The 20,115-nt window shown below is 41.8% G+C and overlaps 1 protein-coding gene and 1 non-coding gene across 2 annotated transcripts in view; one reads left to right on the plus strand and one right to left on the minus strand.

The window, feature by feature from the left end:
• The first annotated feature begins 1,365 nt into the window (after positions 1-1,365).
• Positions 1,366-20,115, plus strand: part of LOC133015749 (protein sidekick-1-like) — a 157,854-nt gene continuing 139,104 nt past the window's right edge. Inside the window, exons 1-4 of the mRNA XM_061083021.1 lie at positions 1,366-1,432; positions 1,900-2,056; positions 6,153-6,259; positions 8,534-8,681. Of these exons, the coding sequence (XP_060939004.1) occupies positions 1,366-1,432; positions 1,900-2,056; positions 6,153-6,259; positions 8,534-8,681 (479 nt within the window). The remainder of the gene's footprint in view (positions 1,433-1,899; positions 2,057-6,152; positions 6,260-8,533; positions 8,682-20,115) is intronic.
• trnag-gcc (transfer RNA glycine (anticodon GCC)) lies at positions 14,807-14,877 on the minus strand. Its single transcript has one exon. It is a non-coding gene; the product is annotated as a tRNA-Gly (tRNA).

Here is a 20,115-nt window from a genome sequence, read left to right on the forward strand (position 1 = left end):
GGTGTGTGTGTGTGTGTGTGTGTGTGTGTGTGTGTGTGTGTAAACTGTTGATGGGCTGAATAAATCTGTAACTTTCCTTCACCTTCACCTCACGTCCCACATCCAGGTGCAGGGTTTGGTTTGTTGTCTGGATCCCGGTCCCAGCACATGTCTGTCCCGCCGTGGACAGACATCGGTAGCTTGATGTCCTCGTGGTGAGCCAGGTCTCAGCACCATCGCAGCCAAGAGTTACAGACTGGATGCCATTGTTTAGACAGCAGCCGCAGCTGAGGCCTGCAGCAAATGTGCATTGTAAAAAATAAGGCAAGTGATTTCCTCGGGGTTATCATCAGGTTTTACACTGTGAGTCACTAAATAATACAATACAGTGCAATTTCAGCCCAGCATTAAGAAATAACACTTGATGTCTTTATAGAGACAAATAAGCTGCAGAACCAGTGCAGATGACAAGAAATGCTTGTTCACATCTGAACAGTAGGATCTGAAAACACGTGGATTGAAAGTGACTGTGAACGACTGTGGAGTTGTTGCCGTCGTGCAAAGCCTTAAAGTGACAAAGTGCTATTTGATGCAGCGACTTGTGTGTGCGGCCAAGTAGTGACTGAGCGTCGTCCGGGGATTTGATGGAATTACTGTTTTTTTTTTTAACTGCTGTTGCAGATCAACGCTGGTGGGAAGGATTTGTCGAAGCACTGATGCACATCAACGTGCAAGTGCAGCCTGTGTGTGGTCTCACACTGAACTATGGGCATGGATTTTTTGACATGCATCATATATATAAAAAGCCAAATGTCAATATTATTCCATTATCCCATTGTTTACCATCAAACAGCCAATCTTAATTATGGTTTTATGAATATTTACTTTAATTTAAGGAGACATATTGTACCTTTTCAGCTTTTTATTGTGTGTTTTATAGTTGTGTGTTCTGCAAAATTACAAACACCAAAGCTCCTGAAGGTTTTGAAACGCCTTGTGAGTTTTCTGGCCAATAGGGCCCGGGGAATCGGTCATGTGACATCACATTGTCCCACATCTACATAACACATGCCTAGTGGCCAGTCCGGTTCGTCTGGTCACTTCCCAGAATAAAGCCAAGTGAAGCGAGAGTGGAGGCCAACATTTCGTACTCATGCTGGAAGTGTTTGACCAATTACAACAGAAGTGGGTCAGCTGGCCAATCAGAGCCGACTATGCTTTACCAGGAGGAGGGGCTTTAAAGAGACAGGAACTCAAACCGAGTGTTTCAGACAAGAGGATCTGCAGTGATGGACATTCTGAGGGGAAGTGAAGTGTGTTCAATATCAAATCAATGAAACAGACTTCAACCACAAGTAGATAAACCCTCCAGATGTGTCTGATCACATGACATCACACTATGACACTCACATCCTGTCTCTGGCACTTGAAGCTGCTGAAGGTGTAAATGAGAGTGAGATAAAGTTGAGCTCTTCTGAACTCCTCTCTACACGTGCTTCCTTTCACCTTTTGCTAAAAAAGTCTTGACTCTGATGTGAGGAGCAGGAGAAAGTAGATGTGAGGAAACACATTCTATTCAGTAGCTTTTCTCTTTATTGTTGCTTTGATACCACATGGCTTTTCAAATTCTAAAATGAGTTTTCATATCTGCCTTGACATTCGCTAAATGGCACCTGCCAACGTTATTACAGAATTCAGTTCAAAACTATGCTCAAAAAAAAAAGAAAAAAAAGTCAAGATAAGTGATATGTGAATGTTTTTCCAACTTTTCTTTGTGTGAAGAAAAGAACATGAATAGAACCTTTTCTTGTCATGGATGAATGCAGCTGAAATTTGCTGCAAGAATAATAGGAATTCAACTTTTTTTCAAATAGCCAGAATAACATATTTTCCTTTCTCTGTCTCTTGTTTGTCTGTCAGAGGTGGCTCCCTACCTCCGGGGGGGCGTAGCAGGGCAGCAGGTGGTGCTGGAGGGGAACCGGCTGGTGCTGACCTGCCTGGCTGGAGGCAGCTGGCCTCTGCAGTACCGCTGGACTCTCAACAACAGCAACATCACCGACTGGACACAACAGTACAGGTCAGTGAGCAGCGGCTGGCCGAGTGTGACTTTTTGTCGTGTATCTCTTTTCTTTTCTCCGATTGTGCGTCTGCCTTTTGGTCTGTGATCCTTTCCCCTCAGACTCGTAGTTGTGTGATTCACTCCAAGTCCTGAAGGTGAAGCCAATGTGGAAGTCCCTCAGTTTCTATAGAAGTCTATAAGTAATGACTCTACTTCTCACAAACATGTTCCTAAATAGTTCATGGCCTCAATCCCTAGTTACAAGTAGGGTTGCAAAATTCCGGGAATATTCAAATTTGGAAACTTTCCATGGGAATTAACGGGAATATACAGGAAATTACGGGAATATAGGGGAATTAACGGGAATTAACAGGAATAAACTGGAAATGTTGTGGGTAATTTATACTAACTGTATTTACCTTGTCATATACAGACATAAATATAAACATTTTGTATTGTTATAGGCTGATTTGAGCCCTGAGGAAACTTTGGGCACTTGACTATATGCTTCTGCATCGTTGTGTCATTCTTAACATAGGTCTTTGCACAGTATTTGCAAATGTACACAGCCTTTCCTTCTACATTGGATGGGGTGAAATGCCTCCACACATGAGATAGTGCATGTGGCATTGTTCTGTAGAATAAGATGAGAAAAAAGTTTCTAAAAAAACACTAATGCAATGCCAGAGATATAAATAGTTAGCCAAACAGTTGGAATCGTCTGTAAACATATTTTACAATTGATGGATAAATGAATGGAAATAGGCTAGATGAACAGATGAACAATCCTCAATCAGCATGCTAATATATTTTCCCCAGTAATATCATCAAAACTTGACTAGTCCTGCACACTACAGCAGGGCTTTTGAAGCTGGGAAGTCTATAAGAAATGACTCTACTTCTCACAAACATGTTCCTAAATAGTTCATGGCCTCAATCCCTAGTTACAAGTCGTCTTCAATGGGCGACGTCACAGTGGATTTAGGTTTGACTCATGAGTTTGGATGCAAAGAGGCTTGGCTCTAAAACTCTCTTCAAGGAAGTTACAATAAACCAAAACTGTGCAACAGCAATTTATCTTTTCTTCCTAAAAATGCAACTCATCCTCTGGAGCCGCTCCAGGGTTGCGTCCGCAGCATCGGGATAAACAGCTGCTGCATAAAAGCCTGTGCCTGTCGGTGATGGACTGTGCTCGCAGAAGGTCACAGCGTTTAGGCTGTGCAACAAGAGTGAGATTAATAATTGCATTAGCATTATAAATATGTATATGGTCGTGGGGAAAGAAGAGGAGAAGCAATCAATAAGTGAGCTTCTTTCTCTCCCTGCCTCTCTCTCTCCCTCTGTCCCTTTGTGTGTTGGGGTTTCGGGACGAGCGAAGCAATCCCTCCCGGCAAATTTGTTTTTCACATCATTCAGATATACAGAGAATCCTGGGAATACATGCACAGTGAGGGAATGAGGGCTTGAGCCAGCGTTTTGCAGGCAGTCGTCGGTCGAGCCAGGAGACGTTGTGTTGCTCTGGATCGCTCTCAGCGTTCTGGCTACTTCAGTTTGGTTATACTGAATTGGCAGGGTGCTGTGAGTGTGTGTGTGTGTGCGTGTGTGTGTGTGTGTGTGTGTGTGTGTGTGTGTCTGTGTGTCTGTGTGACCATCTGGTATTTTAGGCCCAGATTTTTGTAATAGACCCATACATCATTCATATTGTTAAATGTTTTACTGTAAATTGATTGGAAGCTGACTAAGTAAGTAGAGTGGTATCCTCTGCTAATATCAGTGTTGATATATTATATATATATATTGATATTTCAAGCCTACGGTAGCTCATTGCCACTGGAGTGTGAGTGTGTGTGTGTGAATTACTTTTACACACATTTTTTAACAATTCTGTTCATACAAAGTCCACATTTTGTTCCTTTCCAAACTTCTTCATGATGTGATTTAGTTTGTGTCCCTCTCTCATGTTGTTGGACGCACAGGAAGGTAAATAATTCAGATGAGCAGAGCTGTAATTGCCAAATGACTTAACAGTTTGACAGAAAATGAATCTGCAATTACTTATATAATACTAATCAGTACCTGGGTAATTTCTCAGTCGTTTTTTTTAAAAGCAAACATGACAAATGTTTGGTCTCAGCTGTGAGGATTTGATCCATGACTTTGTTAATATTAATAAACTGGATTTCAGTCAGGACCATGTGACCTGCGTGAAATCCAGTCCACACCATTACTCTGTTCTTTGACCCTCCTGCTTTTCCATAAGTCGCCATGTGAAAGTAAAGCAGGTGGAGCAGCAGCTAAAAGACCTCAGCACAGGAAGGAGCAGTGACACTGATTAGCTCCGATTCAGTATGAGAAGGAGGTGCTCGGGTGGAGGTGGCTTGTGGAGTCACTTTGCAGTGTAAGCAGGTAGAGGAGGCAGTGAAAGCAGCTACACTAAAACGTGCCGTATGAACTTAGCCAATCGAAAGCATGGGAGGGAAACAGCTGAGTCACCACAGTGATCTGCTGCTGTCAGCTGACGTCCTGGATCGTGGCTGAACTTGACTTTGTGACCTGTCTGGACTTGAACCACGTTTTTTGGGAACTTTTGCTCAGAATAAAACAAGAACTTTGAAGAGTTCACATTTTGGAAATGGCTGCAGCCTTCATGACTCAAATCAATAGAAACTTCAGTTCAGCTTCAGTCGTCTGTCACTTTTCTCAATTAAGGTTCAGAATATTTAAACCATCATTAAAAAAGTTAGACCTAAACAAACGAGGACGTTAATATTTGCATTGTCTCCAGGAACACGATTAATGAGGCTCCTGTTCTTATCTTTAACTCTGTCGAATATTAAGAAGCTGACAAATAAAGTTATTTTACATAGAGAACACTTTCTCAAGCTAATCCCTGTGTTAATTAAATGCTAACCTCATTGTGCAGGTGGAAATAAATTAAGACACTCCACCTCCCTCCTCGTTCAATGCAAAGACAACACACATTGAAGAAAGTTAAACAATGACTCAGGGGAAACTCAAATCATTTATTCCACAGTCTTTCCTCCGATTATATTTAAAGAACAAGGTTCAATGTGCACTGGAAATGTCCACGTGTGTTGTTGTGATGTGATGAACACAGTTTGATGTATAAAGGAGGAGTTTGCTCAATTTGTGTCAAACTAATTTACTGAGAATTTATTGTGTTGATTCGCACCTGTCAGCACTTTGTGTTTAATGGGATAAATAAAGGAAAAACAAACAACTTGTGAGAATGTGAAAAAAAAAAATATATATATATATAGTGATAGCCCTGGTGCACACACCTATTAAAAGGGAATGGAAAACAGGCAGAGAGAGAGCGAGAGAGAGAGAGCGAGAGAGAGAGAGAGAGAGAGAGAGAGAGAGAGAGAGAGAGAGAGAGAGAGAGAAGAGAGATGCAGCGGTGTCCAATATCAAAATCTGTTTCAGGATGAGAGGTGCTCTGTAATATGTCACTCCTGATGCAAATGGAATTACGTGTGTGAGCCTTTTGATGTTGATGTGTGTGTGTATGTGTGTGTGTGTGTGTGTGTGTGTGTACTAGTGTGTGGTGTGTGTGTACGTTGGCAGCAGACGCCGACAGCCTGGGAGTTAAATACTTGGCCGTCCTGGTATTCATAATGAGCCCCAGAGCGATGTCCAGTTGTACTGTGTCTATGCCGCCTGTGTGTGTGTAGTATGGAGCTGTGTCTGCATGTGTATATATTTGTGTGTTTGCCCAGCATGACACCAACCTAGATCCTATGCCAAGCTTCTCATTAGTGAAGCACAGTCCATTAAAGCCCCATTAACAACCCCCTTTTAGAACAAAAACAACATGCACACAGTCAAAAACCTTTTACACAACACACAATAACACAAACACACCAACACACACATGTCTTTCCTTCTGTTATTGGGGAACTTTGACAAGCTCAGGCCCGGTTCCATTCTGAGACCAAGGTCGTGGATGGGGAAGTACACAAGAGTGCTTACATATGGACAACCCCCCCCCACACACACTCACACAACTTCTCCTCCCTGGTCTTTATTTACCGCTCCGAGACGAAACAAACCCTAATGCTCGTCCCCTCTTTGTGTGTCTGTCCGTCCTCAGGCTGTCCCTCTCGTCCCTGAAGAGGAGCGACGCCGGCCTGTATCAGTGCACAGTGAGGAACAGGATGGGAGCGGTAATCCACAGGAGGACAGAGGTGCAGGTGGCCTGTGAGTACACAACAACACACACAACGACACACACATACACACACACAGATTGTACACGCCATTATAACAAGATAGAGTACTTTTTTCATCCCTGAAGGGAAATTAAGTCGTCATAGCAGCCGGTATATTTGAATACAATAAAATACAATAGATTAGAATAAAATAAAAAAATATTGAGGTAGAAAGAATAAAAACAGAAACACAAGATAAATAGGTAGATAAGGTGCAGTGGCAAGATGATGGTAATAGTATTGATGATATGATGGTAATAATGTTATTGTTAGACAGTATATACAAATAGTACCGTATATATAGTATATAATATAACATAATATATATTTATATATGATAGTAATTATACCAATATAATAGCAGTTTATAGTAATAATGGCAGCAACAGTATATATATAAATAATAGTAATATAATAATAATAATTATAACATGTACACATGTATAAATATGTTTATATAGACTTATATATACAAAGAATATACAGAGAGTATGATATAGTATATGATATATAGTAGAGGTATAAATATAAGTATTTGACTATACAATAGATAATATAATATACTATGAGTGTAAGAATATGTAGACAGAGTGTGCAAAAGACAATATTACTGTATAAAATGATATATAATATCAATATGGTTTATATATAACAACACCCAATACAAGAAGGTTTATGACACTGTTGTTTATGCGGACAATTTTTGCCAGAAAAACACCAACAGGAAGATAATTACTGAAGTCAGAACTTGTGTCTAATTCAATTCGGCAGTTTTCTTCTGAAATTATTGGAAGAAATTGGCATCAGAATATATCAGAAGTTCTTCTATTTCTTAAAATACACATATTTTCAAGTGTTATTCTCCACCCGGCTATTTAACCTTATTTTCAATAATCAGAAGCCTTCAAATATTCTGAGACTTTGATAATCCTTCCTATCTGTTGCACTTGACATAGATCTAACATTTAATTTATTAAGGTCTTACTTTGTTGCTTCTGTTATCCAGAGCAGCAGAAGTCCCCAGACCAAACCCTCCCTGGCCTCTGAACCATTAGCTTCTCTAACTCTTCTGCAATCTGTAATTTGGTATTCCTTTCATCTCTTCTCCTAAAAAAGAGTCAAACATCTTCCTGGGGTTTACTTTTCATAATTTAAGTTGGAACAGCATCCACTATGCTTGCTATTAAAGATTCAGTTAAACATAAATTAAACTACAGCTCCCATGGAACCAGTGTGGCAGCTCGGGTACTTACATCGCTGTAACTTTTGTTCTCGTTTTCATAATTCATAAATTTCCCCAGTTATCTCAGCAGTTATGTCTCCGGCCTTAAACCCTGGTCAGCGTTCAGTCCTCTGGGTTCTGTTGTTATTACAGACATGTCTGAACTCAACTGACCCCTGGACTCACCTCGTTTGATTAACTGTGACATTTAGCCTTCGTCGGTCCAGGGGCTGATGGGAAATTGTGTTTAATAAAAGGCTGCCAAAATTAAGCTGTTTTAAATTCACAAAGATATTTAATTGCCTGTCAAAAAACTCATCTTAATCTGAACATATGAAGCATGTGACACGACATAGAGTGGAGAGAGGGTCTGTGTCAAAGCTACAGGGAGCCTGAGAGTGGTTCCCAGACAGGAAGGAGGAGTCAGTGGTGTTTTGAATGAATTGTATGAGCTTATTGTTGCTGCTTTAATATAACTCATAATTGAATAGAATGATGTTCAATCCTGAGAAGAAAATACCTGGTGACTGTGACGAGTAGAGTCTGAGAACTTTGAGTATTTCACTCCTGCTCCTGACTGACTAGCAGTGATGGAGGAATGACACAACAAAACGTTTTACTTAAAGAAAAGTACAAATAAATAAAGCACACATCAACTTTTTTAATGGAGTTCAAAGTAAGTAAGAACCTTGCTTTTAAATATGCATATTGAAAGGAGGCGGGGTTTAATGTTTCCTGCTTGTAAGGTAACTCAATGCAGAGTAAAAACTGAGTGAAGTAGAAAGAACAGATATTTGCTGATATGATAAGTGACCAAAAAGTAAAGTACACATACATGAAGCGTGTTAGCAGTTTTAGAACAGCAATAAGTTTACAATTCTACAAGTTTCTATGTAATCAAACATCTAGAGCCACATAGATTGTGAAGAAACACAGATGAGTGTCTCTGTCCCACTTCCTAATGCTCTATTTTTCGGTTGAATGCTCTTTTTATGATTTTGATTCCTCACGCTCTTCATTCCTCTCCCTCCCCCCCCCCAGATTTAGGCAGCTTCTCCACGGAGGAGCAGAGAAAGACTGTGACTCAGGGCCGGGCCGCCGTCATCAGCACGCCCCCCCTCGCCTCCTTCCCCCGGCCCCTGGTCACATGGTTCAAAGACGGACAGAAGATTCTGCCGAACAACCGAATGTAGGTGTTTCTCTCCTTCCTCTGTTCAACTCACCCTTTTCTCTCTGTCACACTCACTCTTATCCAGTGACTCTTTGAAACAAAGTGTTTGCAAAGAATACGGACTGAGATAAAAATGTCACTCCTTATCCCTCTGTGATAAATTAATTAACTTTTGCTAGAAGCCAAAATGTTCATTTTTAATCCCTTGAAGAAGCTTAGATAACTGACCCTTTTCATTAGGCATCGGTACAACAGACATAACAGCGTTTCTCAATTAATCACATCTACAGGGTTATTAAGTCATTTTAGGTTTACCAGAAATCTCCTTTTATGTAAATTGTTGATCAGAGACATGAGGGTCCCTGGATGAGCTGTATTTCACTGGCTCCTTTTTTAAAAGCCTGTCATTTGCATATTACTCCTTCGCCGCTGCAGCTTTCCTGTCAGTGTTGTTATTTTTGAGAAATGTTCAAACTGTGTATTAATGATGTAATTACTCAGACAGAAGCAGGGGGAGGTTGTGCGTTTGTTGTGAAAGGTTCTGAGAATAATTTTCCGTAGATTGTCCTAAATGATTTGAGGATACGCGGCTGTTGGAATCTACTCATCAGTGGAAGTAGGTGTTGAGGTGCAGACCTGTTCGACCTGATCCGGGCTAATAAAACGCAGAGGCTTTATTAGCACTCACACTCGTAGATAACTAACTCCCCATTAAGAGCACTAACTGCTCCCCTGTGTGTTATTGGGTGAGATTGTCAGTGGCCTTGCTCTTCACGTAAAATGGCCAGACAGCAACTTCTCCACTCGCTGTAAAAGACAGTCGCCACCTCACAAGTGCTTCATGGAGTCAGGTTACACCAGCAGCTCGTTTGATTTTAACTTTTGTCTTTGGCTCGCGTCAACTTTGACTTTGCTTTTTAATTTGAACGAACAGGAGAAAGGACTCGGCCGTTAAGTTAATGGGCCGTCGTTGAGTGCGGCTTAATGACAGTGGACTGCAATTAGTTTGCTGTTGAAGACACGGACGGCGTTGAACGTGTTTACTGTCAGAGCATCGCCACTCCTCTCTACTCTGTACCCCCCCCCGCTGCTCACCATGAAAACAGAAACCAGGGAGTCCCTTTGTTCTCAGCGCTTTGTACTTCTACTGATTGTTTCATGACAACAGCCTATTTACATATTTGAATAAGCACATATATTGAAGCTCAGTGTGACCAAAAGATGTTTTAAAAAAAAACAGGCAATTTTTTAGGGGTTCGCCGTCCGTGTCCAACTTTGAGATGAAGTCTCTGCGAGAGATTGAGTCTTTCCTTCGTTTCAAAATGGAAAATAAATCTGTGACTGATGCCGCAGTGAAATAAAGTCACTTACTGCTGGAGAAGTGAGACAGGAAACGTGTTCAGTCACATCCACACTTCTATTACTTTACTGGCCCTTTCCATCCATACCAAAGAAGACTGAGAACCTGCACATTGAGCAGCCGGATGCCCTTTGTCTCTCTCACGTACTTCTGTTACATCCACAAGTGGTCGTCAGCACCTATTGAGTCCAAGTGCACGGAGGCAGTTAACTTCAGGATAATTATTTAGAGTACACTGGACGTTTTTATAAATGTGTGTAGCTGTTATAAAAGGTCTCACTCGAAAAGGCCGGGTGAATATCCAGCTGTCACACACAGGAGTGAGACGCCATTATCATTTCAACCAGAGGATAATGGGGCAGTCTTTCATATTTCTTTTCTGGAAAGTAAAGTAGGAGAAACTGTTCTATTGGAGAACATGAAGTAAATGAATGTACTCGTCACAAACTGTTGTTTTTAATCCTGCGAGCTGCTTCTATTGTTTAATACTGTCTCAACTTCCTGCAATTGGTCGAAAAATCGGATCTATTTACACTGCAAACAAACCAAAACTTGTTTCTCCACTGGTCCATAGCACCTCACACCTGTTATTTCGTTTCCTATGAATCTGAAACTGTCTGAATGAAACCAGGAAGGTGTGAAAGTGTCCTGAATGAAGCCCGACAGGAAAGGATATCTGACCCGAGGCTGTGGATCCATGTTCATACACGTGTAAAGAACAACCAGGTCACATCCTGTATCTGTTGGCTATAGGACCAACCTCTGTGTCCACCTCAGCCCAACCACAGCACTGGTGATTATTTCAGGTGGCAGGGGTCTGTTGTGGAAGCTCCCCCCCGAAACCTGAAATGCCAGGAGCCAAACAGACGAGTTGTGGCATAATTATTTTCAAAAAAGAGCAGAAAATGCAGTGAACATCAGAATTGAAGATAATAAAAGTTGAGGTGAAGCTGCAGACTAGGCAGTGATGCAACAGTTGCAGCAGGAGGGTTAGAGGAGCATTTAAAACCAAATGTGACTCGACAGTGAGCAATCGTCTGTCAGCGTGTGGCAGGTGCTCTCAGCTGAGCATCACCTGAGAGCCGCGGCCTTCTGATCACACAGAGGATGATGTCCAGGACACGTGGCTCCGTTTCCCTGTTGCCCTTCATCTTGATTACTTAAAAAATCATAAACATCCTGGCCCTTAAATGCACAGTCTTGTTGTTTTTTGATCATTAAGATAACTGATTGGGTTCAGGATCTCCTTCCGCTGTTTACTGCCCTCGGAGTTGGTTTCTCCTGAACACCTGAACACCTGCCTCCACTGAAGCCATGAGAAATTAACACGTTTTCATGAAATACAATATCAGCGACTCCCTGGGAGCAGAGAGCAGAGATGCTGTGTCACACAGCGCCGGCCTTACACTTAGAGTAGGTAGGTGTTTTATTTGGTCCATATACAAATTTTATGCGGAGACAGGGAGACATGTCGCCTCTGGTACTTAATATAAATCATTTGTCCACCTCCATTAACTCTATGGAGTGTCCTAGACAATCTCTCCCCCTCGTTGAATGAATGAGGGAGAGATCCAAGCAGTCAATATCTCACACGGTACACACACCTCTGACAAACAGCTGGCACCGCTGCACATCAGCCTATTAAATTAGTCAGGGAGAGAGATTCTCACTCTCACAGTCCACGTTCGTCCTCAAACCTTTAACGGTTGGATCTAACCAGTATGTTACCAAACAAACTCCTTTCATTTCCCATTAAGAGATACATGGATTTTCTATTTTTATCCATAGGGAAATAATTGCATCAAGAAACGGCCTTTCTTCCATGAACCAACATCAGAAACACCAACAGGTATAACCAGCTCTCGTGCTGACGTTGCACCTTTAAGCAGCTGCTGGTCGACAGAGACGGACATTTGGTCCTCACCAGCTGGACGTCCTCATTTTTATGCATGTTTAAAAACTTCACAGCTTGTGGAATAAAGAACATTTGTTATCGTTTTCTTGTAAATAGAGGGAGGCAATAACACCATACAGATGGAAGCAGTTTAAATGAGGAATTGAGAGGATGCGTCTCGTCAGGCGTAATGATCCTCATCCGACTCGGGACTGTTTCTCTGTGTATACGTTCCATACTTGGAAATGTAAATCCCCAGAGTTTACTGGCTGGTTTCCTTATAGGAGGATAGTTTGTTATTATGGGCCTGATTTGTGCAGATTTAAAACGTAATTTAAGAATTGTACAGCATTAGTTGTCAGTTTCTCTTAAATGCAAATTCATTAAACCCTGAGAAGAAAGTTGTGTTTTCACCCCTGTTCTTCTTTGGATGATTGGTTAGTAAGTCTCGTTCCATACTTGGAAATGTAAATCCCCAAAGTTTACAGGTTGGTTTCCTTATAGGAGCATAGTTTGTTATTATGGGTTTGATTTTTGCAGATTTAGAATTGTAGTGCATAAGTTGTCAGTTTCTCCAAAATGCAAATCCATAAACCCCTGACAAGGAAGTTGTGTTTTCACCCCTGTTCTTCTATGGATGATTGGTTAGTAAGTTTGGTTTTCAGCAGGATTCCGCAAAACCTACTGGACAGATTCTATTAAAACTTGGTAGAAAGGTGGAACATGGGCCAAGAGGGAACCCATAAAAGTTTGGTGAACAACTGGGTCATTCTATTCATATTTCACATGATGTGTTGGGGGTTGAAACAGGAATATAGTCTGAATTTCTCAGATATTTCAAGCTAACATCAGTTGTTCATCTTTTGTGTTGTTTAAAGTTTTAGATGCTTTTTTTTTGGTCAGACTCGACTCTTTCAGGCCTGATGACACCAAACCTCCCATGTTAGACCCAGATTGAATCAGACTCATGAACAAATCTGCTGAAACCTAATGAATAGTTCATTATTAGTTTCTCAATAAACCTCAGTTGACCTTCAGCCTAAAATCCATCCAAAAGCACTAAATTCAAACCATTCAGCAGCTCCAACACTTTCAATTCATGTTCACAATGTCTCAATATATTTGAAAGGGTTGTATGAACATTGTGAACCATTTGATTTTAATATTTCAGAGCTGTACAAATGCAGAAAAGAACTAAAGTTGGCAGCGAATAAAAGTTCCTGAGGAGATCTTGGGCTGTTATTTCTTTGTTCCTGCTGCGAGGGTCGGTTCACACGTTGTTACTGTGACATTGGCGGCTTGTTCAAGAAGATCTGATTTTATGTGAAACTTCGTAGCAGAGACTTTGTCCAAAATTGAAGGCTTTGGCACCAGACCCCTGCATCCATGGCAACAAGATAAAAAATGACAGCTGCTTCTGTCACTTGCAGGTTCTGGTTATTGTAATATCAGAACCTGCAAAGACATCATTTAAATTATATTGTTAGATATTGTTACATGTCTGTTTCTGCTCTTGGAAATAATTTACCTTCACCAGTGTGATGCTAAGTACAAGTGGATCTGAGGGTTTCATCTCATTTTCAGGTATTAATGTGATCTGTATAAAAAGTTTTATCTCTGCATTTTTCAGATGAAATCTTCTGATTTGCTTTCCTCTCACACACGCACCCTGTGATGAGGATTCATGCGTAGCTCTTCCTTTGAACCCTGATGGAAAAGACTAATTTGCACCTTTCTTCACGGCTCCTCTCTTGTCGCAACAAGACACGTCTTCCTCTCCCGTTGCCCCCTCACCTCTCTCTTCTGTCTCTCACTCCCACTTTCCTGCCTCCAAATTATTCTTTATATTCCTCTGTTCTCTCGCTCCGTGTCTCTTTCACAGTCATTACCATGCTACAGGATGCACTGTGATACAGAGCCCATAAACTTCTGCTCCTGAATAAACTGTTTAACTGCTGTGTGGATGCACACACACACACACACACACACACACACACACACAGACACACACACACAGACACACACACACACACACACACACACACACAGACACACACACACACACACACACACACACACACACACACACACACACACACACACACACACACACACACAATCTGTCTCTCCAGACCAATCTGGGTTGCGTCTACCTGGCTCAAACGTCTCTGTGTGCGTTCATGCGTGACAAAGCGAGTGCTGTGAATATTTGCACTGCTCTGCGTGTATAACGGTATATATGTGTGCGTTTGTGTGTGTGTGGGTGTGTGTCTGTGTGTGTGTCTGTGTGTGTGTGCATCCGTGTTTGTGTGCAAGGTTATGCTGGCTGATCCTGCGGTCCGGGGAGACAGGGCCAGATGGCGCCTGGCGGTTGGCTGTCTTCGTGTTGACCGAGCTGATGATTTCGTTTATGAAGTTTATTGATCCGATATGCATCACACCCAGAGCCCCCCCCACCTCCATCTCGCTGTCTGTCTGTCCGCCGCTATCACCTTCCTATTCGTGTCCGTGTGTTTGGCCCTTAAACCCACTTTGCATATCCAGCACACACAGACCCCCCCATCCAAAAGATTAAGATTAAGATACATTTATTTGTCCCAAACACAAGCACACTCATGCAAGGAGGGAAATTTAACCTCTGCTTTTAACCCATCTGGTGCAGGACACACAGAGCAGTGAGCAGCCATGTACGGCGCCTGGGGAGCAGATGTTGGGGGAGTAAGGTGCCTTGCTCAGGGGCACTAGTCAGGGTAGGGAGAGTCCTTTTGGATTTTTGGACAGATCAATCCAGGTTTTTTGTTGTTTCTCCGTGGAGTCGAACCAGAGACCTTTTCTGCCCATAGTCCAAGTTTCTGCCACTAGTCCATCGCCTCTCCAAAATTACTTTGTTGCATTGGCCGGGAATCGAACCCGGGCCTCCCGCGTGGCAGGCGAGAATTCTACCACTGAACCACCAATGCTTAAAAACTGTGCATTCCCAAACTCCCCTGATCTCCAACTTGTGGCTGGAACTTGAAAGCTGTCACTTCTCTCCCTCTCTGCTCTAATCTCACTCTCTCCCTCTTCTCTCCACTCTGCTCTTCCATCTCTCTGATTTGCTCCATCCGGCCCAAAAATGTTTTCCCTCCGAACTTCAGTCACGCTGAATCTGCTTTCTTCCTTGCGTCGTCCTGGCTGCAGCCAAAACAAACTCCTGGATGCTGCCTCCACCTCGGCTGCTGCTGCTGTCGATGTCGATATGTATATATATATTTGAGCTGTGACCTGCAGCCGAGGTCGAGAAGAGCGAGCTGCTGCTTTTAATTAGCTTTGAGGCCCGTGGCAGATGGACGTGAAATGATTCTGATAGCCGGCGGCTTCATGAGGACAGCCAGGCTGCTGAGAATTAGAGCTTTCCTTCCCCTCTTCCACCGGGGACACGGGGAGCCCAGTTTGATCACATGAAGACAGTTATCTATGCAGAGGCATGGCTGGGCGGAGAGTGGATATTTCAGTTTCTTGTTGCTGGGGAGTCGGGCGGTGATGTCACAGGTGGTCAGTGCCAGGACCGGGCCTGATGGGAAATATCGGTCCTGGTAGACCTGGTCATATGCTGCAGACGTTCGTTCATTTGAATTTGTCAAACATCTCTTTGACACAGATTCAGCAGAGGGAAGTTTCTCGCTGTCTGAACTTTGCAAGCAGGTGTTTGATGAGTTTGTGTTAGTGGTTGTGTTCACGTGAACATTTAAGTGTGTCGAGCAAACAATGAGATCAAAAGAAAGAAGCATTATTTAGCCCTGGACGGATATTTAACCTCAGATCTCATCACGTGTCAAATCACCATTTGAAAGCTCTTCCATCATCCACTGAACTTATAATGACTCGTTTTCTCACAGCATCAAAGTGACCGAGAAAGAGGTGAAAGAGGAAAGTTGGAGGAAATGAGTGGAGGAGTAAAGAGTTTAAGCTCATCTGAATCCATTGTGTCTGGAACTTAATCTCTGGAGCCACCAGAAGCTTAGATCCCGCGTGTGACTCTCCTCTCAATGATATGATTTAGTTACTTTCAGGATTATAAAAGTATCCCGGTGTTAAGACATTTGAGTTCAGCATGTGTCTCTACTTATTCATACACTGCATTAAACAACAAGGATCTCATCTCGTTCACTGTATTCTGAGTCAAGCTTTGACTGTCGTCCTGTTTTGATCATATTCAGTTCTGTTAAATCATTTACATGATTGTTTGATTGCACAATATCAAAGCAGCTTTGTGGTTAATGCACAAACAGATTCTTCAACAGTTGAGGATGAACACAGTTTAGTTTATTTCTTCCTTACATCTGCTGCATATTAATATATATATACCTGCTGATTATAGCTTATAATAAAATGTTTGTTCTGCACCTGCTGCTGTCAGATTTTCATCTTTTGTCAGCATTCACAACATTATTCATCAACATTATAACATTTAAATAGCTTAAGTTGTTTTAAGTTGCTCTTATCACACTAATCTATTTCCAAATGCTCATCTTTCCGGTCAATTCATGATATGTTGATGGGGGAACATCATGATTGGTGGAGCACATGTCTCTGTGTGACCTTGATACCTTGGCTCCACCCCCAATTGATACTCTGCAGACTTATGCTCCCATGATGTCACCACCCTTATCCGGAATATTTTGGCTTTATGTCTCGATAGCGAAAGCGGAAGTGGCAATCGTGATTATCTATGTTTATTTACAATCGTTGTTGCAAACATATCCAGGAATCCTCCAAAATAAACCCCGATCATAACCAGCATCCTAATCTCCATCATGTGTGTGATGTTGCAGAAGTTGAATCCAAGTCCCGAAACCAAAATCAAATCAAAGACTCTGCAGCACATTGAGAAATTATACAAAGAATCGCTCCCTTTGGTTTGTGGTGTCTTGTCATTTATGCTCCAACAACTTGTTGGATGATTGTAATCTTTTTTCATTAGTTACACAAACACCCTGATTCAATATACATGAGGAACAGGCTGGAGGCACCAGTGTGACTTGTTGGGGGAAAAAATGGCGACGTATGTTTATATTTACTATGTAATTTGCTTCCAGTGTGATTATGTGACTTCTATGTATTGATGATATGTATTAGCTTGAACAGTTTCTGTAAAATATTACATTCATAGACAGTTTTCTTCTTTTGGGAGCCATGCTGCTGCTCTGGTGAGAATTATATTAACTTTTAATTGACAGCTCAAATAAGACGTGAGTCGTGAGTTGTTGTGATTATTACGGTTCATTGACTGCAGGAGATATCTGGTGTTTATCAGCCAAACTCTGACCTGAGGAAGCAGGTGTGTGTTAAAGTGAATCACCTTCCTGTCACCAGTACTAGTGAACTCTGGCTCAGACTCACCAGTACGACATGGAACAGCTCTACATTTGTATATTGACTGGACATTAAGCAACAGAAAATCTTTTTTCGATGCCTGCCTGAACTTGATATTTTCCAATTTACCTCTCCTCCTCCCTCCTCCCTCCCTCCCTCCCTCCCTCCCTCCCTGTTTCCCTCCCGTCTCTTGCATCCCGTCCCATAATTGAATTGCTCCTTTGGTCGTCTAATGTGGCGGCAAATAACAGAACGAAAATCCTCCACCATAAATGCTTCCATTTCCCCTTTCCAATATTTTACCTCTCTCTTCATTTCACTGGACACTCGCCTGTTGCTGCGTCTCTCTTGTTTGCTCCTCGTTCTCACCCCTCGCCTCACTTTGTCCTCCTCCTCTTGTCAGGTAGCATTAGCGCTTGTTGATCCCTCCCCCCCGTTCAAAGGGAAAATGGTAATCCCCGTATTCCTCCACTCTTGACCTTCAGCTCACCTTAGGTCTTGAAAGGGAGACTTAGAGGAGCGTTGATCAGTCACAGTTTCTGGCAGAGATGTGGAAATGGATTCGTCTCGCTGCTTATTAAGATGTGTGTTGTTTAACAATAATGAACCAGTGGAAGTAATTGTGGTAATGAGCCTACGGGATTGACTTCAGTCAGGAACACTTGTGTAGAAGAATTGATGATCTATAGTGAAATTATTACACAGTTAGGTTTGGCAGAAAAAGAATCTGCTGTCAATTAATCTAAGTAGAAATTAATGAGCAGCGGTCTGATCTGTATATCCGGCTTGCTCAGCCATTTCTTGTGTTGTTGTTGATCAATGTGATTTTGAAGTGTTGTTTGTTTTTCTCGTCGCTGTTTTGGCTCAAGCATCACAAAGACTAACGACGCTCTGCAGAAGCTGAAGATGAATCCAAACAAAGAAGAAAGCAACACGAGGATTCTGCTGGAAAACACGTCCGCATTTAATTATCACGTACATGAAATAATAACAAGAGTCTTTGGATCAAAAGCACCAACAACAGAATGACTCAGGCGGTAAAATGGTATAAGACACATAATACCATACTTTAATATCCACTGCATGTCATAGCCCAGTCCCCACATACGACCCACTCTGCACTGACTCAGCACAAAAAGCAGACAAACAACAATGTGATTGTGTAGTTCTTATTGTAGAATCGGTCCTAAAATGTCATATTCACCAAATTGATCAGAGATACATTAGATGCATGTTCCTGAATCCACATGATCTCAGCTTTTTAACACACAGCTAACATATCATTGATCTGCTAGATTCAGATTTGTTTGGATTCCCCCAAAGTGTGCGGCTCTGTGTGTGTGTGTTTGTGTGTGTGTGTTTGTGTGTCCCGCTTGTGTAGCACGTGCCAACGATCATTCATTTTATTGACGCATCTTTGAAAGACGCAGTTCTCAGATTTTTCCATTTTCTTCTTTCTTCACCTCTGCCCATCCTGTCTCCTTTCCATTGTTCTCTCCTTTCCTATATCCTACATGTATACACTTTGTAGGATTCTGCTGGAAAACACGTCCGCATTTAATTATCACGTACATGAAATAATAACAAGAGTCTTTGGATCAACAGCACCAACAACAGAATGACTCCGGCAGTAAAATAGCTAAGACACATACTACCATACTTTAATTTCCACTGCATGTCATAGCCCAGTCACCACATACGACCCACTCTGCACTGACTCAGCACAAAAAGAAGACAAACAGCAATATGATTGTGTAGTTCTTATTGTGGAATCGGTCCTAAAATGTTATAATCATCAAATTTATCAAAGATACATGAGTGTTCCTGAATCCACATGATCTCAGCTTCACATTAGTGCTAGTTGCTGGTTTCTATCCTCTATTTAACACACAGCTCATATATCATTGATCTGCTAGATTCAGATTTTTATATCCCAAAAATGTTACATTTCAGCCCTTTAAATATGCTTATTTCCCAGATGATGCAAACACAGCAACAACAAAACCAAAAAAGTAAAAAATCCCAGATCTGTGACATCTGCATCTGCACCAAAATGCAGTTGCTTCTCCCTCGGATTGATTGAGATTAGTTCCGTACGAAAACCTCCAATCTAACTTCACTGTCCCAGCAGTACTTAGAACATCAGACCCACACGAGCACAGTGGCCTGGATGATGTTCACGCTCCCTCAGTAAATCTGTTAATGACCGACCTGGAGCCTTGATTGCTCAGTGGTTCCCTCGTGACACAGTTTGAGTCGTCGTTAGTCTGTTTTCTCCGGGAGTTTCTCCAGGAGAACATAATATATGTGGAGGCTGCTAAACTGTAAGTAGACATTATAATGATGCTCTGAAAACTAGGTTTATGTAAGATGGTGAAATCGTTCCCGGTGCCTTTGTTTAAACCCATCACATCCAAGCAAACAGATCTGATGTATCCAGGTCATCATTACTTATCATCTGATTATATTTGTTGTCAGATAATGCAAGAGGTCAAATTTGTCATATTTGAAAACCTGGACATTTCCCTGTGTTTGTATGCAAACAATCATGCATAAAATATTCAGCTAATGATTACTAATCGTTTGTATTCATTTGTAATCCGCAGTGTAAATAATTGAGGGACTTCCTGACCTTAAACTCGTGCTGAGACATTGGCTCTTTTTAATCTACTTCTCTTTCTATGAGATTTAGGTTCAATGTCACACATTTAATCTACGTGCAAAGGACCAGTTTGTTTGAAACAACCCGGCCCGGGGCGACGTGTTCCACCACCGGAACCATGGTGCATGAATTTTGCAGTAAAGAAATCAGATGACTTGTTTAATTTTTAATACTATCACTG

This window comes from Limanda limanda, chromosome 2 (assembly GCF_963576545.1).
Source record: "Limanda limanda chromosome 2, fLimLim1.1, whole genome shotgun sequence".
NCBI lineage: Eukaryota > Metazoa > Chordata > Actinopteri > Pleuronectiformes > Pleuronectidae > Limanda > Limanda limanda.